The sequence below is a fragment of the Lathyrus oleraceus genome, chromosome 6, assembly GCF_024323335.1.
Source record: "Lathyrus oleraceus cultivar Zhongwan6 chromosome 6, CAAS_Psat_ZW6_1.0, whole genome shotgun sequence".
Taxonomy (NCBI): domain Eukaryota; kingdom Viridiplantae; phylum Streptophyta; class Magnoliopsida; order Fabales; family Fabaceae; genus Lathyrus; species Lathyrus oleraceus.
In genome coordinates this window covers 294751089-294772358 of record NC_066584.1, presented here as the reverse complement: position 1 = coordinate 294772358, position 21270 = coordinate 294751089, and the positions used below count along the sequence as shown (strand labels likewise).

Sequence of the window (21270 nt, the reverse complement as noted above, 5' to 3'; positions counted from 1 at the left end):
GGGTTAGAATTATAGGGTGGCACGACTGCCATCGTGTTATCTGCATATGTCGATGCATTTGACTGAAGGTCTGCCATCATTGTTGTTGGCATACCATATGGGTAATCTCTATTGCCCATAAGGAGAATAAAACTTGGAAGGAGTGACATCCTAGGGTCTCCCAAAGTTGATCTTGCGACATTAGGGTTAAATGGAAGACTCCTTTGTTATGGTGCGGGAATAACCCCTTGTGTCAATATCGATGAAATTAGTGTTGATGACGCCACATGAGTTGTTGTTCTAACAGGCGTTAAAACAAATGCATCTCCAACTGTCGATCTGACTGATTGTTCTATGGATTAGGGTTATCCATAAGAGGATGTATCATTTTTGGTAAAGCTTTTCCATTTCTTAAACGCATATGAATATCAAGAACATTTCATGTATGAAGAATAATTTATAAAAGCAAACTACACTATATAAAATGGAAAAAAACTTAGCACAAGGTCCCACCGAGTGCGCCAATTTATTTACCCCTAAATTTTGTAAACAATCGCTAGTCTATTTGATAAAAGTTTACTTGAAGGGTCGACTAGTGAATCCTATGACATAGTGCCTAAATTCTCCCAAAATCATATTTGATTGTGTTGTAATTGTAAAATAAATTTTAAATTTGTAGAAATGTAAAAATTAAACTTATAAAAAGAAAGAAAGTAAAAGGATTTCGACAGGGTCGAATCTTCTGAGAGCTAACTCTGAAAAATGTTCTAAGTCTTCAACTTTAATCCAATATGGACATTTCAACACCCTTGGACCAAAAAATCCCAACTGTCGAAATGTTAGTGTTTAGCTCAATTTCCTTACAAACTTTACTGGATTTTTTCTATTTAACCCCTGATGTCGAAATTCCATGTCAACGCATGGTCGGATCATTTTCTAGAAAAGATGGAAGAGTTCACCAAGTTGAGCGACATTGAACAAAAAGCAAATGAGAAAAGGTCAAAGAAGGAACCACAAATAGATTTAGGTAGTGACATGTGTTTTAATGCATTTTAGTTATAATCTAAAAATGTAATACGTTTTTTGTATATAACTTATTGCATAATCTTACAAAATTAGGTGGTATTTTTTGGACAATCTTTGTCTTTTAAATCTGCATAATCAATTGGTTTTGTATTGCATAATTTTTGGGGAGATCCGAAGATGCATCTCCGTAGACACTTTGTAATTATTTAAAAAAACAAAAAAAAGGATTATACGAACGTGCATCTCCGGATAAACCCTTAATTTTTTGGGGAAAAATGTGGATCTAGATATGTATCTCCGAAGTCTTTTCTACAAATATGATCTTATTTGTAATGTCCTTATTGCTTTACAACTTCTATAAATAAGGTCTCTCATTCTATTTTCTTTACATAAACCAGAATGGCTACATATCTCCATTTTGCATTTGTGTATAATGGCACAAAACCCCATTTCAATTGGATATGCGATGACATACTTATCATCGATTTAAAAACTAAACTGAATATTCTCTTGTGATATTCAGAAAATCGAAGAGTGGTAAAGTTCGAGTATCGTTAACTCTTGATAGGCAACAAGGCAACAAAGGAAAGATACGACTCACCATGCTTTAACTAAAGACGCATGATGATTTGAAGGTTATGTGTGGTACCTCTTACTGTTACTCAACAAAAGATCTGATTGAATTGGATGCGACGATTCATAAATCAATCGAAGATATTATAAGAATGTTGCAACGTCTTAAACCATTTTTTTAATTACATATAATGTTAAACTTATATAATGTTTATATGTAATATTTATTTTGATATTAATTTATATTGATTTTTTATTCTGCTATTTTTTCTATTTTAAACTAACAAAATATTTTTGGAGATAAATCTCTAAAAAAAAATTCACAAACTAATGAATGGAAGTTATGGAGATACATTTTGGAATAATTTTTAAAACATGAAAGACATTTCTAAATTAAATTTTAACAGAAAAATAACTTCTGATTATTTTCGTCTCATGTTCTAAGTGAAATATATCCGCCGGAGATACCTCTAATGAAAACATTATAGTCTTGAAAATATTTTAGTCTATTCAGAGTGGAAAACCCCAAGAATGAAAATAACAATCCCAAACGTTTATAATTGGAGCCCAAAAATAAAAGTCCAACTTCTATAATTTTGGCGTTTTTAGATAGCACGTTTGCTCGGCCAATTATGACCGAGTTCTTCCATGGTAAGTTACTGCACATTGTAATAATAATCCTTGCACATATTTTATAAAATAATATGATACTGCTGATTTAAATATTAAAATGCAAAAATGAACATAATTCGTCTATCTTTTGCGTCCAATATTTAATTAGTGTATTTGAGAATTGTATTTTAAAGTAAAAGCTTTTTTGTATTTCTCAATTAATGTCAATTTTTGTATATGACATGGATTAATTAATGTCTTAAAACAAACATCTTGTACGATAGTGTTCTCCACTTCCATTTTTGTCGAATATTTCCTACTTAATTCAGCTATTTTATTTTATTACGGTGGCATGGAAACTAGTAAAAACATACGGCGAAAATACAGAGAAAAATCGACTAAAAACTGAAGATGAAAAAAAGTCCTTTTAATTTTGATTTAACTTTTTCTTTTCTAATTAACGTTATCCAAAAAAAGTGCAAAATTTTCTTTACGATTTCTCTTTGAGTAGGGAGGCTAATCCAGTCACCACCTTGGCACCTCTCTCAACACTTTTTACTTTCACCGCCGGTAACTGCCAGGTTGGCGTCACCACCGCCAACAACCTTTTGTCACCATCGGAAACAGATGTTTTCTCGCCGAGATCCTCCTTCAAGTCTTGCACAGTGGAGTTTGGCGACGGTTTCGCTCTCGTGCAGGAGGCGGAGAGCCACTTAGCTAGCATGTACTCCGCCTTCCTCCACGGCGGAACGTGCATTCCTTTCTTCTTCAAACTCTGCTTAGCCGCTTCTGATACAGCGGCAACGATCTGACAGAGACGATCCGATTTCCCAACGAAAATGTAAGGAAGAAACTGCAGGATCGCCTTGAATGTCCCTGTCGATCTAGCAATCTCAAACTCCGATCGAAAATCAATATCAATTATCAACCTCTCACCTTCCACAATCACATCGATGTATTCATATTCACCTGAATCAAAAAATCAAAACCACTGCATTCAATTTTCCGTTTACAATTAAAAATCACTTCCAGTTACATAATAAATAATTTGGGGATAAAATTGTACCGGCAGGGTGAGAAAGTGTTTTGTCCCATTTAGAATGGCATATGGAAGAATCATAACCTAGGGAAGAAAGATTTTCTGCAACAATCTTTCTCAAATCGTTTTTTCGCTTGAAAACTTTGCTATTTTTGTCAACTATTTTGGATGTATCAGCTAAGAGATTTCTCTCCGCAACACTCGCACATGGAATCAAACTCTGCAACAGCAAAAAAAATAATGAAAATACGAAAAATGTAAGAAAAAAAATTAAAGATAAAGTAAATCTATAAAGCTAGCTAAGCTAGAGTTCTTGAAGTAACCTTGAGCGCATCACCGGCATCATTGACAGAACCAGAAGTGGTAGATTCACCGAAGAAATCAAGTTCTTCATCGGAGCTATCGTTACTGTTTCCGTTAAAGCAATTGCAGCTGTTGCGAGCAAATTTAGACACCGGCGCATGCTTATCGTTACTCTCTTCAATGAAACTCTGAACCATTTTAGCTAAGCAAACTGAGCTCGGCTCGAAATGTTCACTGAACCTGTCGCCAGAGGGTGGAACTTCGCCGGCGATAGGTTTAGAGGAAGTCTTTGACACGTTTGTAAATTGCCGGTCGAACACGAAGAGCTTTTTGAGCCGCGATTTCAACACAGGCTTAACGGCGTCGTTTCGAACCACCGCTCTCATTTGATTCAGCTTCTCAGAATCGATGTCGATCGGTTGGATCTTCATCGGAGGCATGATTTTTCAACAGCAAAAAAAATTGCAAAGGATCTTTAAACAAAACTGTTTGAAACTCTTCGTAAAAGCTATAAACTCTACTCTATAATCTGTTATCCATTTTTAGGGAAAAGGTATTGAAAAACTACTAGGTGAAAAATGTTTCGAAGCAAGACTTCTCATGAAACACATGGCGGCGATGATCGGCGAAACGCGCATTATTCATGGACAACGGAGATGTGTTTGCCGGAAAGTTCATTTCACCGGCCGGCAGCGAGTTCTGTGGTTTTGGTTTTGATTTTATATTAGTTTTGCATTTTCTTTTTAAGCGTTTTGGATTAGGTGTTAAGAGTGGGGGAAAGGATTGGTATTTATAGTGAAGATGAAGAGATGGTGACGTGGATTTATATGCCACGTAGGATCCTACATGGCGTTTATAATTCTGGTACCCAAAAGGCAATCAGAGTATTTAGCTTAGTGACGCGTGTTGAAGATTACTATCGTGCGATATACGCATTGGGTTTTCGTTGGGTTGGAATTTACCGTGATGCCCCTTGAAATTACGTGGAATATCGGGTAGATGCCCCTCGAGTTGTGGATTTCTTGGGTTATAGAAAACCTCTCCAATGTGGTGAGTGGTCATGGCAATAGGGCATTTGTTGAAGGTTTTGTAATTTAAAAATAATTAGTACAGTATTGTTAATTGGGTTATTTTGGCAGGTAGTGATGAGAAAGTGAAATGAGAGATGGAGATTTCTTGTGGAGTACGAAGGCCATGGGTATTTGGGATTGGGGGCAGGGGAAATTGTCCTGCTTTTTTCTTTTAATAAATGAAACATTAAAGTATTTTCTGTACTCAATCTACTGTTGAAATGGGTATCATTTTTAATTACCGGAAATATTAAAACAAATGTTCATGTATTTTATTACATTGAAATATATTTGACTTAAATTTTTAATTTTCAATAATTTTGAAAAGATTTTTTATATAAATAAATTAGATATTTTTTGGGGAAAGTACATATTAAAAATAATATAAGTAAAAAGAGATGAAAAATAGTAATTTTAATCAAATAACTCACAAACAAAACTTTTTTGTTTTACAATTATTCAAAAATTAGTTATGTTTAGTAAACTATCATTATTTTAATAATCATCGCATCAAATTTGTATTTCAACAATGCCCTCATCTTCATAAAAAATAAAAACAATAATAATGTGTTAATGAGTATTTGAAACAATTTTACCTATACATTTATTTTAATAAAAAATATTTATTTATAAATATTAACAATGTATTTTTTAGTTAACAGCATTCATATATAATAAGGAGAGATAAGACATCTCATCCTATGTATATAGTTCATAAATATATAAATAAAATTATATATATATATATATATATATATATATATATATAATATATATATATATATATATATATATATATATATATATATATATATATATATATATATATATATATATATATATATATATATATATATATATATATATATATATATATATATATATATATATATATATATATATATGAGGTTACATCATATCATAGCTAATATAGCTAATATATATTAGTCGAATCATCTCAGCCATTCAATTGTCTATACTATCATTTTTTTCATATATTCGTGGTCAAGAATATAATAACTTTTACTTTTTATATAAAATTAAAGATAAATTAATTGTTTGAACTTCGGTTGTTAATAAATTTTATTTATGAAAACATTTAAGAGAATCAAAATTCGAATTTAAGGTGGAATAATATTTTGTTTGAATTTATTTTCCTGAGTTGGATTAGTATAATTTGATACACATTTCACGTCACAAAAGATACAATGTCGTACGCGACAAAATCTATTATGAGCGTCAGGACACAAAATAGTCTATAAATAGTATAAAGATTACAATGACTACTTTATCAAAAGTTAAATATCATCAATGGTCATCGAGAAAGAAAGGTATATAAAGATTCAACTTCACACTATTTTATTCATCACAAGACATTACATGAAATTGACTACATTAAAAACAACCTTGCGAATAAACTTTAGATAATCAACTTTAGAAGAAAGGAAAAGAACGTTCAAAGAAGAAAACCTGGATAAAAATCTATGTTTAGTGATATTTGTAAAAACAATAATCATTTATTCATTTATTCATTTAACTGATTATATTTATCAAAGGGCTAAGTGTTGGCTAGGTTCTTTGAGAAGACAAAGAGGTCTAGTTTGGATCAATTCTTTGTGTTTGACAAATCTAAGATATATATGTAACATAGTAATTTGTTTAATTATTATGAAAAACTCTTTGTGTGATGAGGTTTGAACATAACTCGACTTAAGGGGGTGACCCATGATGAACTCTGTGTGTTCAACACCTTTTTCCTTACCAAGGGTTGATTTATCAAAAACATTAATTTAATGCATGAATAGGGTAAATTTTATGCTCATAAAGACAAGAGACTAATAGGTAGTCATACTTATAATAGGCACATGATATCATGAAGGTAATGAACTATCAGTTTGATGATTCTCCTGTTAACCTTTGGTGAGTGCATAACAGTGAATCTTAAGATGGTGACATTGAGACACTCATTTTAATGATAATGAAGAATGTGTTAGAAACACCCATTTTAATGATAATGAAGAAGAAATTACTTATGCATTTAATCATAACTTTAATGGTGGGATTTTTAAAAACAAGATTATAAAGTCAGGTTAAGCTGCAAAGATGATTGTTGACAAATTGAAAATTAATGCAAAGTTAAAGTTGAACGAGATAGTGGGAGAGGTGGGAGAAAGGTTCTCCATTGAGATTCCAGGATGCAAGGTATTTAAAACAAGACAAATTGTGGATCAGATTTTATTGCTAATTGGTTTAGCAATATGATTAAGTCATTTGTTTGATAGTTGGACAAAGATTGATTCATATTTAGATGAAGATTTAAATTTAAATTTAAATTGAAACAAATCATATCTTGTTTGAGAGATTTATAGAATAGATAATATCTAACAGATTCTGCATTAATTATAGATGATTTTAAATCTAATATCCAAGAGGAACGCCCAAAGATATTATGCTATATAAGAAGCTCAAACCTACATTGAAAAGCAAGCTTTCACATTGAAGATTTTAGAGTGCTAGGGTTTACAAGAGTCCTTGTTACTTTATGTACACCTCTATGTTTCAGTAACTTGGCATAGAAGGTTTGTCTAGTTGAGTTGTACATTCAACATCTTTATGTGCACCTTTATATTTCAGTAACTTGGCATAGAAGGTTTGTCTATTTGAATTGTAATATTCGACATTGATAATTGGGTGAATCACCAATCACTAGGGTTTAATGATTGAGAGAAAGTGAGAGGGGTTCTGATATTTAGGGGAAGTCCTAAATAGAAATTCATTGGATAGTGTTAGGAAGAGGCATTGAAGAACATATGGTTTGTTGTTTCTTGTAAGACTAATTGTACTAAGCTACTAATAGTGTCTTTCCTTTCTTGGGTTGGAAGTCAACCCTCCAGGCGTAGGTGTTGTTTGCATCGAACTGGGTTATCAATTCCCGTGTTCTTTATTACTTTTTTGCTCCATCATCTTGTATAACTTAAGTTGTTTTATTTGTGGTAACTCTGGTTTAACTTGTCGAACCAGTTGTCTAGGACATCGTGTTCGACATTTGTCCCCTAAAGAACAAATTTTCAAATTATGGCTAAATATAGCATTTAGTTGTTTTGTCTAGGTTTAACTGTGACTAACCTAGGCCACCAAAATAATATTTATATGAACTAAAAACATATTAAAAACATAATATTTATATGGTCTAAAACTTCCATCTCTAACTTATTAGCAGGTTAGTTGCATTTAAGCAATGAAATATGTACTTATGTATTGAGTTTTGTTATAGTGGTCAATGATTTTGCTCATCCAACTCCTGAAACCTTAATTTTTGCTCTACTAGGGTTTCTACTTTACTAAATGAACAACCAACAATTTAAGTGTTCATGGAAATACATGTCAACACTAGATCCCACAATACCATGTACTAAGCCAGATGAAGTTGTTGGATTTGTTCAAAAGTCTTTCTTGCAAGCCTTACAACGACTTGAAGAAGAACTTATCATGACAAATTTTCTAAAACCAACCATTAAGAGTGAAACTTTAAGCATAAAAATTTCTCAGGAGGAGTATACAAAGAGATTGGAGGAATGCAAAAAGCATCTGCATGGTCGTTTGATCATGGGGAAAGGAGACAAGTCTTGGTCAAATTGTAATCTAGCAAAAAAGTTGAATGAGCTTTGGTCATACATTGCGGAATGGAATGGAATGCCTTTAGGAAAAGTTTTTCTGAGTTTCGATTTAGCAAAGTAGAGGATATGCGGAAAGCATGAGGGATGGGTTCATGTAACCTGAAGTTAGGATTACTTTGAATTTCGAAGTGGGAACTGGAATTCAACCCACATACGCAAAGATAAACACATGTGCAAGCTTGGATACAAATATATGATATGCCACAAGAATACTGGAGGTCGTGTATTCTATTCGAAATTGCATGTGGGGTTGGTACACCTTTAATGTTAGATGAATTGGCGAAGAAAGACCTCTTTGGTCACTATGCGATAATTTTGGTAGATATGGTTCTTTTGCAAAGGTTAGTTGAGGAAATAATGGTTAAAAGGAAGGGATTCACGTTTTATTTGTTAATATCAAATGAGAAGTTCTCAGGGTGTTATGCGTATTGTATCGTTATTGGTCACTCAGTCAAGAGCTTTAAAAAAAGAGCATTGATGCAAGAGAATCAGGGGCTTAATGCTTTTGTTCAAAGGATGTTGAATAAGTATGTGGCTAAGGATAATAGTTCTCATCATCAGAATGAAAATTTGGAGGGCCTCTTATAACATACCAAGGAAACAAAATTACATTTGATAAGAGAAAAGCATGATTTACTTGTGCATGAAGAAAATGATAATATTACAAAAAATCCAAAGATGCATAACGACGATGAATGCTTGGTAAGGGAAAACATTGAAGGTTCAATGGACAATGAAATTATGGTGCATGACAAGACCATTGCAATAATTGAAAATGAAAACTTTGTGTACATGAGGTGGATATCAATTTTGATGAGGTTCATGAAACAATTGATAGGCCGCAAGTATACGACTTTACCGGTTTAGTATAAAAGATTGTTGAATCCCACAGAGACCAATTTGTCAAGTATCATTATTTGTCATTCATATGTGTAGCTAAGGTTATGTGTATGGTTTATTTTACGCGAAAATAAAAATAAACATTTTAAATAAAATTTTAATAAGGAGAGGTTGAAACATGATTTATGTCTACTTATGTTACTGTTAGCTGGAGATTTCGACAATTAGGTGAAGTTCTTTGAAAGTGTTATGTTTTGGAAAACAAATAAAAATGGTTGTGTCGAAGCTATTTATTAAATCCTTTTCTTGGGAGAAAGGACCTTTCTTGTCGAAGCTTGAGACTTAGAATATTTTTGGGTCTCCACAAGTTCTCTTCGACGTAGGCGTTTGACAGATTCGAAGCTTCAAGCGGGAAAGATTTGAAATTCAAACGAAGCAGTTTCGTTAGGCCAACACGTGGAAGCATCTGAGACACGCAACACTTGAAAATGTCGAACGTGGCAGTCATCTGTGTAGAGACCGTTAGGGTCGAATTGTTATAAATAGGAGTCTTAGTTTTTAGATTTGGTGTGTTCAAACTGATATACAAAATTCACTAAAATACTCAAAGTACCGGAGCGAGAGAAACGAGTCTTTGCTGAAAATGTATGTATGAAGGACACCATGATTACGTTTCATGTTATTTATTTTATGCAAGTCATTTAAACTAAAACCATTTACTGTCTTTTCTTCTGTCGAATTGCCCTTATTTTCAGTATTTCATAATTATTTTTCCCTTCACATTTACATTTCGCCAAACATTCATTTCCAACACTTTTCAAACTTAAAGCCTTTTACTTCAAGTTATTTATTTTCACTTTCTCCGATTACTTTTGTTATCTTAAAAAATCCTTTTTACAAGAATTACTGCCATTTACTCTTTGTCTATAAAGTCATAAATTTCGGTTAGAATTATTGTCGAAACACTCTTTGCTTTGTACCATTCATAAACTAGAAACAAACTTAATCATGAGTCAACCCACCATAACAATAGTTCTTGAGACACATGTCCTAGGATCAATCTAGTCGATCCTGTAAGTTACCAAGATTTATAATATTGGAGGACTAGCGGTTATTTGTCAGAAATTACTGGTAAACAAATTGGCACGCCCAGTGGGGCAGTGTCAAAAGAACTATTAATTATAACAGTTTGCTTTACCTTTACAATACAAAATTGATGTTATTCTTTTGGGTTAAAAAATCATAGTGTTTTATGAACCTTAGAAGTGGTAAGATAGCCAACAATTCGCGACCTATAACCAAAATAAAAAACACAAAAAAATTGGTTAATACAACCAGTCAAGGGGAACAATTTCCTCCCCAGGGAACAGGCACAATCAGAGCAAATTCGATTGATGCATCCACTGAGATCCCTAGTGCACATGCCATACCAACATCTGGATCCATGGCCTCGCATAATTCGACAATAATGCCTATTATGTCAAGCGTAGCAGACATTTCTGCAATTTCAATCCCTAGGCCACCAGGATTTAAGAATTTTAGGCCTTTGAGAGAATACCCATATGGAATGCCATCTACTACCATGGCAGGACTTCAAAATAATTCTTCCATATATACTCAACCCCATAATACGGTTATTTCTCCAATTCAAAATTTTAGTTCTGGCATGAACCATGTAGGTCGAAATACCCAATCACAAGGAGTCTACACCCTATTACCTACCCTTACAACGAATAACCAGGCAGCCTTTAGACAACAAATGGATGCCAGTAACCATGATATGGTAGGAGTTCTGGCCAGAGAAATGAATACCATTTTTTCTCCCCTAATACAGAATGTAAATAGGACTAATAATGATAATGCCCAAATATACCAACAACTATCAACACAAATGGGACGCATAACAGATTTCCTAGGCGCCCCACAGTCCTCTGTTCGACACAGGCCAAACCAGGTTATAATCCAGGAAGAAGAACCGACTATAAATCAGGTTTGACCACCAAGACAAGCGCCTGACGAAAGGGTCATGGGGGCAAGATAAGAACAACAACCAGTTCGACGGGAAGTCCCTGAAGAACAACCTAGGAGAGTAATAATGGTTAATAGAGACCAGGATGCAGACGAAGTAATTCATAGGGTTAGGCGAGAAAACATGATGGGAAATGACTTAACTACTATGATAGAGAGAATCATGGGCCAGAATGGTTTGAATACAGGACTTCGACGGCCAAATTATTCCTCTCCTTTATCAGAATACGTCCTACAAACTGAGTTACCAAGGGGTTGTAAAATCCCAAAGTTCACCAAATTCTCAGGGGACACTAGTGAATCCACTATAGAACACATAGCCAGATACATGACTGAGGCATGAGATTTGGCAAATAGTGAGAACCTAAGAATGAAATATTTTCCCAGTTCTTTAACGAAGAATGCCTTCACGTGGTTTACAACTTTTCTACCAAATTCCATAGATACTTGGTCTCATTTGGAAAGATTGTTTCATGAACAATTCTACATGGGCCAAACTAAGATATGTCTTAAGGAATTAGCCAGCATCAAAAGAAAATTCACTGAACCTATAAATGATTATCTGAGTAGGTTCCGTTTGTTGAAATCTAGATGCTTCACAATAGTGCCTGAACATGAATTGGTCGAAATGGCCACTGGAGGTTTAGACTATTCCATTAGGAAAAAGTTAGATACCCAGTATCTAAGAGATATGGCCCAATTAGCAGACAGGGTTCGACAAGTCGAACGTTTAAAAACTGAAAAGGCCAGAGCGAATAAGAATTATAAGAAAGAAAGGGTTGCTTATGTCGAATTCGAAGATGGGGAGTCTGAAATCTCTAATGACCCTTATGGTCTCGAGGAATTGAAGTAGATTTGGCTGAATTAAAAGAAGCGTCACCTTATGCTTGTAAATTACTTACACCTTCGAATGGCAGGAACCCTGTCGAAACTGAAAAGAATGATAGATTTCCTAAAAAGACTTACACATTTGATGTTACCAAATGTGACGAAATCTTCGATCTATTAGTAAAGGATAGCCAAATGATAGTGTCTTCTAATACCAAAATTCCTCCGTTAGAACAACGGAAGAAAAGAGGCTCTTGTAAATATCACAATTTTTTAGGCCATAAAACCTCACAATGCTTTCTTTTCAGGGATCTTATTTAGAATGCAATTAAGGATGGCCACCTCAAGTTCGCTGACAAAAGGAAAAACCAGATGAAGGTTGACGCTAATCCCCTCAACATTGCTGACATAAATTACGCTGAACCTGTCGAAATCAACATGATTGACATAGAGGAAGTGGAGGCTGTGAAGGAAACAGGAACTAAAGGATATGCGCTAGATGGAAAGCAGACTACTGATGGCCTAAATAATGATATTCCCTTTGGAATTTCTGTCAAAGGTGAACAGGTTGCTAATGTCGAACCAAGGGCCACTGAAGGTCTTAATGGGAAAGCAACTAAGGCTACTGAGGGCCTAAGGAAGAAATTTGAGGAAATTTCAATCACTGATGGCGCCAATCTAGGTGTCAACATGGTGGATCTGAACCAACCCCCCTAGAAATGGAGGAAGTGGAGAGGTGTCTGAAGATGGAGCAATATCCCAAAGCCAATGAAAGCCTACGTGAGTACCTTTGGAGATGTCACAAAAGAAATTCTGACATGTTGTTGTACCCAAGGTGTAGCATCAGGATATGTCGAATGGTGGCTGAGGACTATGAAAGATGGCAACGAACAAAGACTGAGAGAAACTGGAGGAAGGAAAGCCAACTACAGAAGGTGTATCCCAAGCCTGGAGAAAGCCTTCTTGGTTTTATTGTGCGTTGCTACAAGTACGAAACAGAATGCTTGATGTGTCACAGATGTGGGGCAGTGTACAACAGAGAATTAGCTGAAGCGTTCGAGAGAATCCCATCTAACCAAGGTTGGGACGGACATGGAGGTAACCCGAATATGTACATATTCGACAAGAGGGGAGTTCCTAGGAGTCCAGACATCCCTCACCCAAGGGCGAAAAGAGTTATGTTTAAACTTCCAGCAGAAGTTCCTGAGGACAAATGGACCCAGGCAGGGTCGAAGAAGGGGAAGTGGAGAAGTTTTAAGGATGGAGGAAGAACCTCTTGGGCTTATAGAAAACAGTTCCAGGCATCTAAGAGAGAGGCTATCAGACTGGAGAACTACAAAGGAAAGAATCACATGTCAAGATCCCAGTGGAGAAGACATCAGAGGTTGAGGAAGGCTGAAAGAGAGATGACTTTAAGGGAGATTGGAGAATCCAGCAGCGTCAAGGTTCCCCCAAATGTTACAAATTCGACCAAACCACCTGTAGGAAGGAAGTTGTTTCCAGATGAAAACAAAAATCAGAAAGTTCAGGAGGAACAAGTAAGAGAGAAAGAAATGCTCACTGGCGACTTTGAGTCCGACGGAGTGTCATCTGTTAATATGAATTGCAATATGGTCTCAGTTCTGCCGTACGAATATAATCAGGAGACGGAGATTGAAGATAATGAGGAAGCGGATGCTGTGGAGATGGCGAAGCATAAACCTGTGTGTTACTATGTTCTCAACAACGGCGCTGTCGAATAGCAGAACGCTCTTTTTGAAAGGCCTCGCCAAGGGATGCAGAACCATCTTAAGCCCCTATACATTAAAGCTAAAGTTGGACATGTGGGGGTGAATAAAGTTCTGGTGGACGGAGGAGCAGCAGTCAATCTGATGCCTCAATTCGTGTTGAAAAAGATAGGTATGTTCGACAGTGATGTCAAACCTCACAATATGGTATTGTCAAACTATGAGGGTAAGATAGGACAGACTCTGGGCGTCATACAAGTAGATCTGACTGTTGGATCAATCACAAGACCAACAATGTTCATGGTGATACCTGCAAAGGCGAATTATAACTTGCTGCTAGGAAGGGAATGGATACATGGAATAGGGGTAGTTCCTTCGACCATGCATTAGAGGATATTCATCTGGAGAGAAGATGGTGTAGTAGAAAATGTTGAAGCTGACCAAAGTTACTTCATGGCAGAAGTAAACCATGTAGATAAGAAGAACTTCGATAGGAACTTGGCTCATATAGGACCATGCCACCCAGCTGAAGACGGCTACGCCCCAAATAAAAATGCTCTGTATTTCTTGACTCTCCATCCCAATGGCTTTCAGTGGGATAGAGAAATTATGGGGGACCCAGAAGAAGGGGAATCATCTGAAATACGGCCAACAGGCTGGGATAAAGACCTGTATTATGCCTGAGTCTTCTTTTTTCGAAAAGATTTCGGCCTACATGGCTGAGAACAAAAGAAAAGCGGCTCTCGAAGCCGAGATAACTAACATGGCTGACGAAGCCACATATGGTGAAATCTATAATACAGGACCTGGGGAGTACTTTAAACCAAAACCCCTGACGAACAGGTACCTGTGGAACTAACAGAACAGAGGTTAGATGCCATCTATGACGAAGAGCCTATGGGATTCGAAAAAGATCCAGTGACGTCGAGTGCGAAGATGTTAGCGCAAGATCCTCTTAAAGAAATTGATCTTAGAGATGGGAGTACAAAAAGAATCACCTACATCAGCACTAAACTGGACCCCAAGTTGAAAGTAAGAGTAATTGAACTGCTAAGAGAAAACAAAGATCGCTTTGCTTGGGACTACGACGAGATGCCTGGTTTGAAGAGGGACCTGGTCGAATTGAAGTTGCCTATTAAGGATGGAAAGAAGCCCATCAAGCAGACTCCAAGGAGATTCGCCCCAGAGATCCTTTCAAAGATCAAAAAAGAGGTCGAAAGACTTCTTCGATGCAATTTCATTAGGACCACTAGGTATGTCGAATGGATTGCAAACATAGTTCTTGTTATCAAGAAAAATGGCTCTTTAAGAGTATGTATAGATTTTCGTGATCTAAATGCAGCAACTCCTAAAGATGAGTATCCAATGCCTGTGGCAGAGATGCTGGTTGACTCAGCTGCAGGCTATGAATATCTTAGCATGCTTGATGGATATTTAGGCTATAACCAGATTTTCATTGTAGAAGAGGATGTTTCCAAAACAGTCTTTTGATGTCCAGGGGCAATAGGCACTTATGAGTGGATAGTTATGCCTTTTGGTTTAAAAAATGTTGGGACAACATACCAGTGAGCAATGAATTCTATATTCCATGATTATATAGAGACATTTATGCAAGTTTATATAGATGATATTGTGATAAAATCTATATCAGATGAAGACCATCTAACCCATCTCAGCCAATCATTCAAAAGAATGAGAAAACATGGCTTAAAGATGAATCCTCTTAAATGTGCATTCTTTGTGCAAGCTGGAGATTTTCTGGGCTTTGTGGTCCATAAAAAGGGGATAGAAATCAATCAGAATAAGACGAAGGCTATTATGGAGACCAAAGCACCATCAACTAAGAAAGAATTGCAATCATTATTAGGAAAGATAAACTTCCTGGGAAGATTCATCTCAAACTTAAGTGGTCGAACTCAAGCCTTCTCTCCCCTCCTGCGCCTGAAATAAGGGAAGTTCGAATGGAATGATGAACATCAAAAGGCATTCGATAAGATCAAGCATTATCTGACGAATCCTCCTACCCTGGCACCACCATGTGGAAAGAAGCCTATGAGACTGTATATATCAACTTCCGACACTATTATAGGTAGCATGTTGGCACAAGAGAATGAAGATGGCGTCGAACGAGCCATTTATTATCTCAATAGGGTTTTAAATGATGCAAAAACTAGATACACTTCAATAGAAAAGTTGTGTCTTTGTTTGCATTTCTCTTGTACTAAACTCAAGTATTATATAAAACCTATTGATTTATACGTCTCTTCACACTTTGATGTCATTAAGTATATGTTATCAAAGCCAATAATGCACAGTCGAATTGGAAAATGGGCATTAGCGCTCACTGAATACTCTTTAGCCTTTATGTCTTTAAGGGCAATGAAGGGACAAATAGTATCAGACTTTATTGTAGACCATGTAGTGGTCGAAAGTCCTCAACTTCAAGTTGAGTTGAAACCTTGGAGATTATTCTTTGACGGTTCCACTCATAAGGATGGAAGTGGAGTTGGGATCATGATAATTTCTCCTGATGGAATTCCAACAAAACTCAAATATAGAATTGAAGGTCCCTTTTATTCTAACAACGAAGCAGAGTATGAAGCCCTTATTGCAAGACTTGAGGCTTTGTTGGAATTGGGGGAAACTAGGGTCGAAATTAAAGGAGACTCAGAATTAGTAATCAAGCAACTAACGAAGGAGTACAAATGTATAAAAGAAAATTTGATTATGTACTTCGTCATTGCAAATAGGTTGCTCAATTTTTTTGAATATATAGACATAAAACATGTCCCTAGAATAAATAACCAAGAAGCTAATGACTTAGCACAAATAGCTTCAGGGTATAGAATTTCAAAAGAGAAGCTAGAGGAACTTGTCGAAGTAAGAGAAAAAGCAATGGCTGCCAGATTGTCTCCGACAGATTTGGAAAACACTCAGTTAGGATATGCTAACAAAGAAGAGTTTGAAGTACTAGCCATTGATACCTTAATGGATACAGATTGGGGGAATCCAATTATTAATTATCTCAAGGACCCTTTGATAGATACAGAAAGAAAAACCAAGTACAAGGCTTTATCTTATGTTTTGATGGGGAATGAATTATTCAAGAAAACCCCTGAAGCGATCCTGTTGAAATGTTTAGGAGAAAACGAGGCATACTTGGCATTATCTAGTGTACATAGTGGAGCCTATGGAGCACACCAGGCAGGCCATAAGATGAAATGGTTGCTTTTCAGATATGGAATGTATTGGCCCACCATGTTAAAAGATTGTATAGAGTTTGCTAAGGGTTGCCAAGAATGTCAAATACATGCAGGAATTCAACATGCTCCTGCAAGTGAGCTTCATGCAATTATCAAGCCTTGGCCTTTCAGAGGTTGGGCATTAGATCTAATTGGGGAAATTCGCCCTAATTCATCCAAAGGTCAAAGGTACATACTTGTAGGAATTGACTATTTCACTAAATGGGTCGAAGCAGTACCTTTAGTAAATGTGGATCAAGAAACTGTCATTGAATTCATTCAAAGGCAAATATTATATAGATTTGGAATCCCAAAAAGTATAACAACAAATCAAGGATCAGTTTTTACTGGTCGAAAGATGCAAGAGTTTGCAAAGGAAATGGGTTTCATATTATTAACATCCACACCCTATTATGCTCAAGCCAATGGGCAAGTCGAAGCAGCCAATAAAGTAATAATTGGTTTAATCAAAAAGTATGTAGGGAAAAAGCCAAAAAAATGGCACAAAACTTTAGATCAAGCACTTTAGGCTTGTCGAACCTCCCCTAAAGAAGCTACTAACACTACACCTTTCCAACTTACATTTGGACATGATGCAGTATTACCTGTCAAAATCTACTTGCAATCAGTGAGAATCCAAAGACAAGGAGAAATTCCATCTGACCTATACTGGGAAATGATGATGAATGAACTGGTTGATTTGAACGAAGAAAGGTTGCATGCGTTAGAAGTATTAAGAAGACAGAAGGAGAGGGTAGCAAGGGCATACAATAAGAGGGTCAAAGGTAAAACTTTCACTATGAATGATTTAGTTTGGAAAGTTATATTAAATATGGATTGAAATAATAAAACATTAGGAAAATGGTCTCCACATTGGGAAGGACCTTTTCGAATTTTAAAAGCATTTTCAAATAATGCATATGAAATAGAAGAACTAATAGAGGATCGAAGAATCCTAAAATTAAATGGGAAATACTTAAAGAAGTATAAACCATTTGTGCATGAAGTTAAAATCATAACAACGTAGTAAGCAAAGAACTATCATAGCCAAAATGGTGAAGATATTTAAACTCCAAATTTTGCCAAAATGGCTTTCGTCTTAATCAAATTACAAATGAACAAGAGTCGAATAGAACAAATACAAGTGTAAATCAGAAAGGAATAGTGGCCCTCATCCGATCATACTTTATCTTCGCCAAGCCAATCTTGTACTGAACAGCAGCTTGAACCCCTCTGAGGCGTGCAATATCTTCATTCATAGCAGTAGCCTTTTCGACGTGATCTACGCTCTGCTTCGCCAGATTATTAACTTCAGTACTATCCAAGCCTTGGATAGCAGCCTGTTTCGCCTTAGCATCAGAAATCTTCTTTTGCAATTTGCAATATGAGATTCCCAGAGTCGTATCGAAGCAGTATAAGTGTAGAATTCTGCTTGGGCTGATTTTATGGAAGCGGATAACTCCTCAGAGGCTTTTGAAGTTCGAAGGGCATTATCAAACTCGGTGGCTTGAGCTTGTTCAGTTGATTGAAGCTTTGCTTTGGCATCCACCTCCCTACGGTATTCAGCACAGACTTGGTCAATGAGGTTCTGGATGTCGATAAGGGCTTCACCTACATCAGTGGGGCAAGCAGTGATGTTGATCTTGCTTATCAGCTTCTTTATGCCAAAGCTTTCTCCCACATCCTTCTTTAATTCTTCAAAGAGATCTACATCAAAAACTGCCTTCTTCACCTGCTTAAGGAGTTCGTCATGTGATGCTTCGTTTGCACTAGCACCAGAATGGGTCGAAGCTCCAGAAATGCTTTGCTCTGAAGAAGATTCTCTTTGAGCCATCATCAACCTTACATACTTGAGGGGGTCATTTTGTTCCAAAGAATTTTTCTCCTTCTCAGTAAGTGATATAGGCGAAGTCTGGATGATGGATGGTCGAACATTAGTTGGATTTGGGACCGATTCGACATTAGCATCACCAGTTCTAGTCTGATTTCCTTCAGGATCAACTTCTCCCTCACTCATGTCTTCATCTTTATGAAAGTACCCCTCAATCTCATCAAAATCTTGATCATCCTCGTCAGCATAATCTGAAGGGAACGCAACTCTTGCAGGAGAATTACTGGGAGTATCCTCAGAATCTTCTTTCTTTTCTAAGTCCTTCTCTTCAGCTTGCTTCAAATCTCTTTTACCATCTTCAACAGGAAAAGAGGTTCTTGTTCGTTCTGGGCATTATCTGCTTCGAGATTTTGGGCTCCAGTCGAAGATCCTTTGTTTTGGACAACACTGCTGATTGTCGGAGGAGGAGGGAAAATGTTGATTTCGACACCTTGTTGTTTGTTTGTTTGGTAAGGGGAAACTGTTGCCTTATTCTTTTTCTATTTTTTCTTAAGTGGAGTTGGAGGAGTTTCTTCTTCATCATCTTCGACAAGAATTACATTTTCAGTGGGGACTTTTCTTTTCTTGGGCGTCAAAGGAGGCTTGCCACTACCCTAAAAAAGGAAAATTATAAACAGTTAGAAAAATACGAAAGAGACAAAGAAGTTATGTGATGTAATACCTTTGAACTCTTCTTTGTTTTTTCTGGAGCAGCATCCTTGGCAGAAGGAGCTCCCTGGCTCGAAGAGGTAGTTGGCTTAGAAGCAGTATTCGAACTAGCTTTCGCCACAGGCTTCTCTTTCTTCACCACCTTCCTTTCGACAACTAAAGAAGAATGTGAGTTAGTCGAAACATGCAATGTTTAAAAGAATAGCAAAAGACGAAAGGGAGTTGTAAAACCAAGAAATCCAAATATTCCACACCTTCACATGTCGGAGAGGTAATTCTCACTGCATCCAAATCAAAGTGAAGAAAGCCTTTGAAACTGTCTAAGGTATGTTTGGTTGCAACTACTCTTTTGGTAGGTTTTTGTTGGTCATTTTTCAGTTTGTTAAAAATGTTCCCACATGTGAACCAATTTGGGTAAGGGGGAAAAGATGACAAAGCAAAGTCTGTACTGGGTAAATTTGGAAATTTGGGTGGTTCGTACTCAAAGGCCAAATCATATTTAAATTCAGGTTTTACAGCTTTAGGAAACTTCTTTTTGGCAATTTGTTTTTCAAATTTCTCTTTTAAAATTGGTGCTGCATAACAGACGGTTTGAACAAGTTCCATTGGGTTATAGACAATTTCAAAGTACTTTTGGAATGCTTGGATTTCTTCAGAATGAGTAAGCTTGCCCTTGTAGACATTTTCCTGCAAAGATGAAAAGGCCTTCGTTAGACGTTCCTTGATTTAAGCAGCAGTAAACATATTCTTTGAATAGAAATCTGTCCACCAAGTGGCGAACCCATTGGTAGAATGGAACGACGGTTGGTATGCTATTAATTGGAATTCGACAAAGTTTGCATGGAATTCTTTGTGGGTTGCAATGTATTGAGCGCTCCAATCAGTCCCTGCACAGCATACCTCGCGCTTTCGATTGAATAAAGAGACAGGAATAAGTTGACACAACCCAAATTATCAAGAGACAAAATTAGGTTGGTAAGCCAACAAGCAAACATGGCTCTTTACTGGCAAGATCCTTGAAACAAGCAGCCTTGGGAAGAGAAAGACACGCCATATATCTTCGATCTCTGTGCTGGCGTCCTTAACAGCATCCTCAAGCGAAGCAGTGAACCAGGAAGGACCATGGGTTCGACTGGCAAAAGGAGCCATCGAAGGAGAGAAATGGTGACGCTTCGAGAACATCATGATGTATTTGGTGAGGGAAGTTTGCAGATTATGAACATCATCAACTGGAGTCAGCTGAAGGAGTTTGGTGCCTTCAATGCTTCGATTTACTATCTCTGGGGCATTTTCATCAACATTTCCATGTGTTGGCAGAAAGGATTCGAAGGTGGCATTGAGCCACAATTAAAGAAGCCAATAAGGCCCAGATAGTAATAAGTTGGTACCAGCTTTATACTCCTTTAACTTGGCACTAGCAGATCCTAGACTTTCATACAAACTAGCCAATAAGAGTTCACTTAAACACACTCTTCGACCAGCATGCAATTGGTTGGAAAGTGTTAGAAACCTCTTTGCAACTTGCAGAGATTCATAGCAGAAGAAGAACTTGGATAACCATAGACCCAAGAATGCTATATGTTATATGTCGGAAATTTCTTCCCCATCAACATGATACAAATTAATATAAGTACTATACGAAGCACTCTTGATGTTAAAGTCAATTAATTCGCAGTCTTGATAGGGGTCGAAGGTTTCTCTTGTTGGAGGAAGTCCAGAAATGACAGCTACGTCGAAGAGTGTAGGAGTCATCATTCCACAAGGGAGATGAAAGATGTTATATGTAT

General features: G+C 36.5%; 1 protein-coding gene across 1 annotated transcript; it reads right to left on the bottom strand.

The window, feature by feature from the left end:
- Window positions 1-2596: 2596 nt before the first annotated feature.
- LOC127093493 (uncharacterized) lies at window positions 2597-4308 on the bottom strand. The gene is made up of 3 exons (XM_051032437.1): window positions 3553-4308; window positions 3257-3449; window positions 2597-3159 (listed from the first exon to the last, which is right to left on the bottom strand). Exons 1-3 carry the CDS (start codon window positions 3970-3972, stop codon window positions 2681-2683), a joined length of 1092 nt encoding a protein of 363 aa, XP_050888394.1. The 5' UTR covers window positions 3973-4308; the 3' UTR covers window positions 2597-2680.
- Between the last annotated feature and the right edge of the window lie 16962 nt (window positions 4309-21270).

Excerpts from the sequence above, each read along its gene's own strand:
- LOC127093493 (XM_051032437.1), bottom strand. The coding sequence starts at position 3,972 with ATGCCTCCGATGAAGATCCAACCGATCGACATCGATTCTGAGAAGCTG. Across the intron at positions 3,450-3,552 it reads ATGCCGGTGATGCGCTCAAG|AGTTTGATTCCATGTGCGAG; the intron begins GTTACTTCAAGA and ends TTGCTGTTGCAG. Across the intron at positions 3,160-3,256 it reads AACACTTTCTCACCCTGCCG|GTGAATATGAATACATCGAT; the intron begins GTACAATTTTAT and ends TTTTTGATTCAG.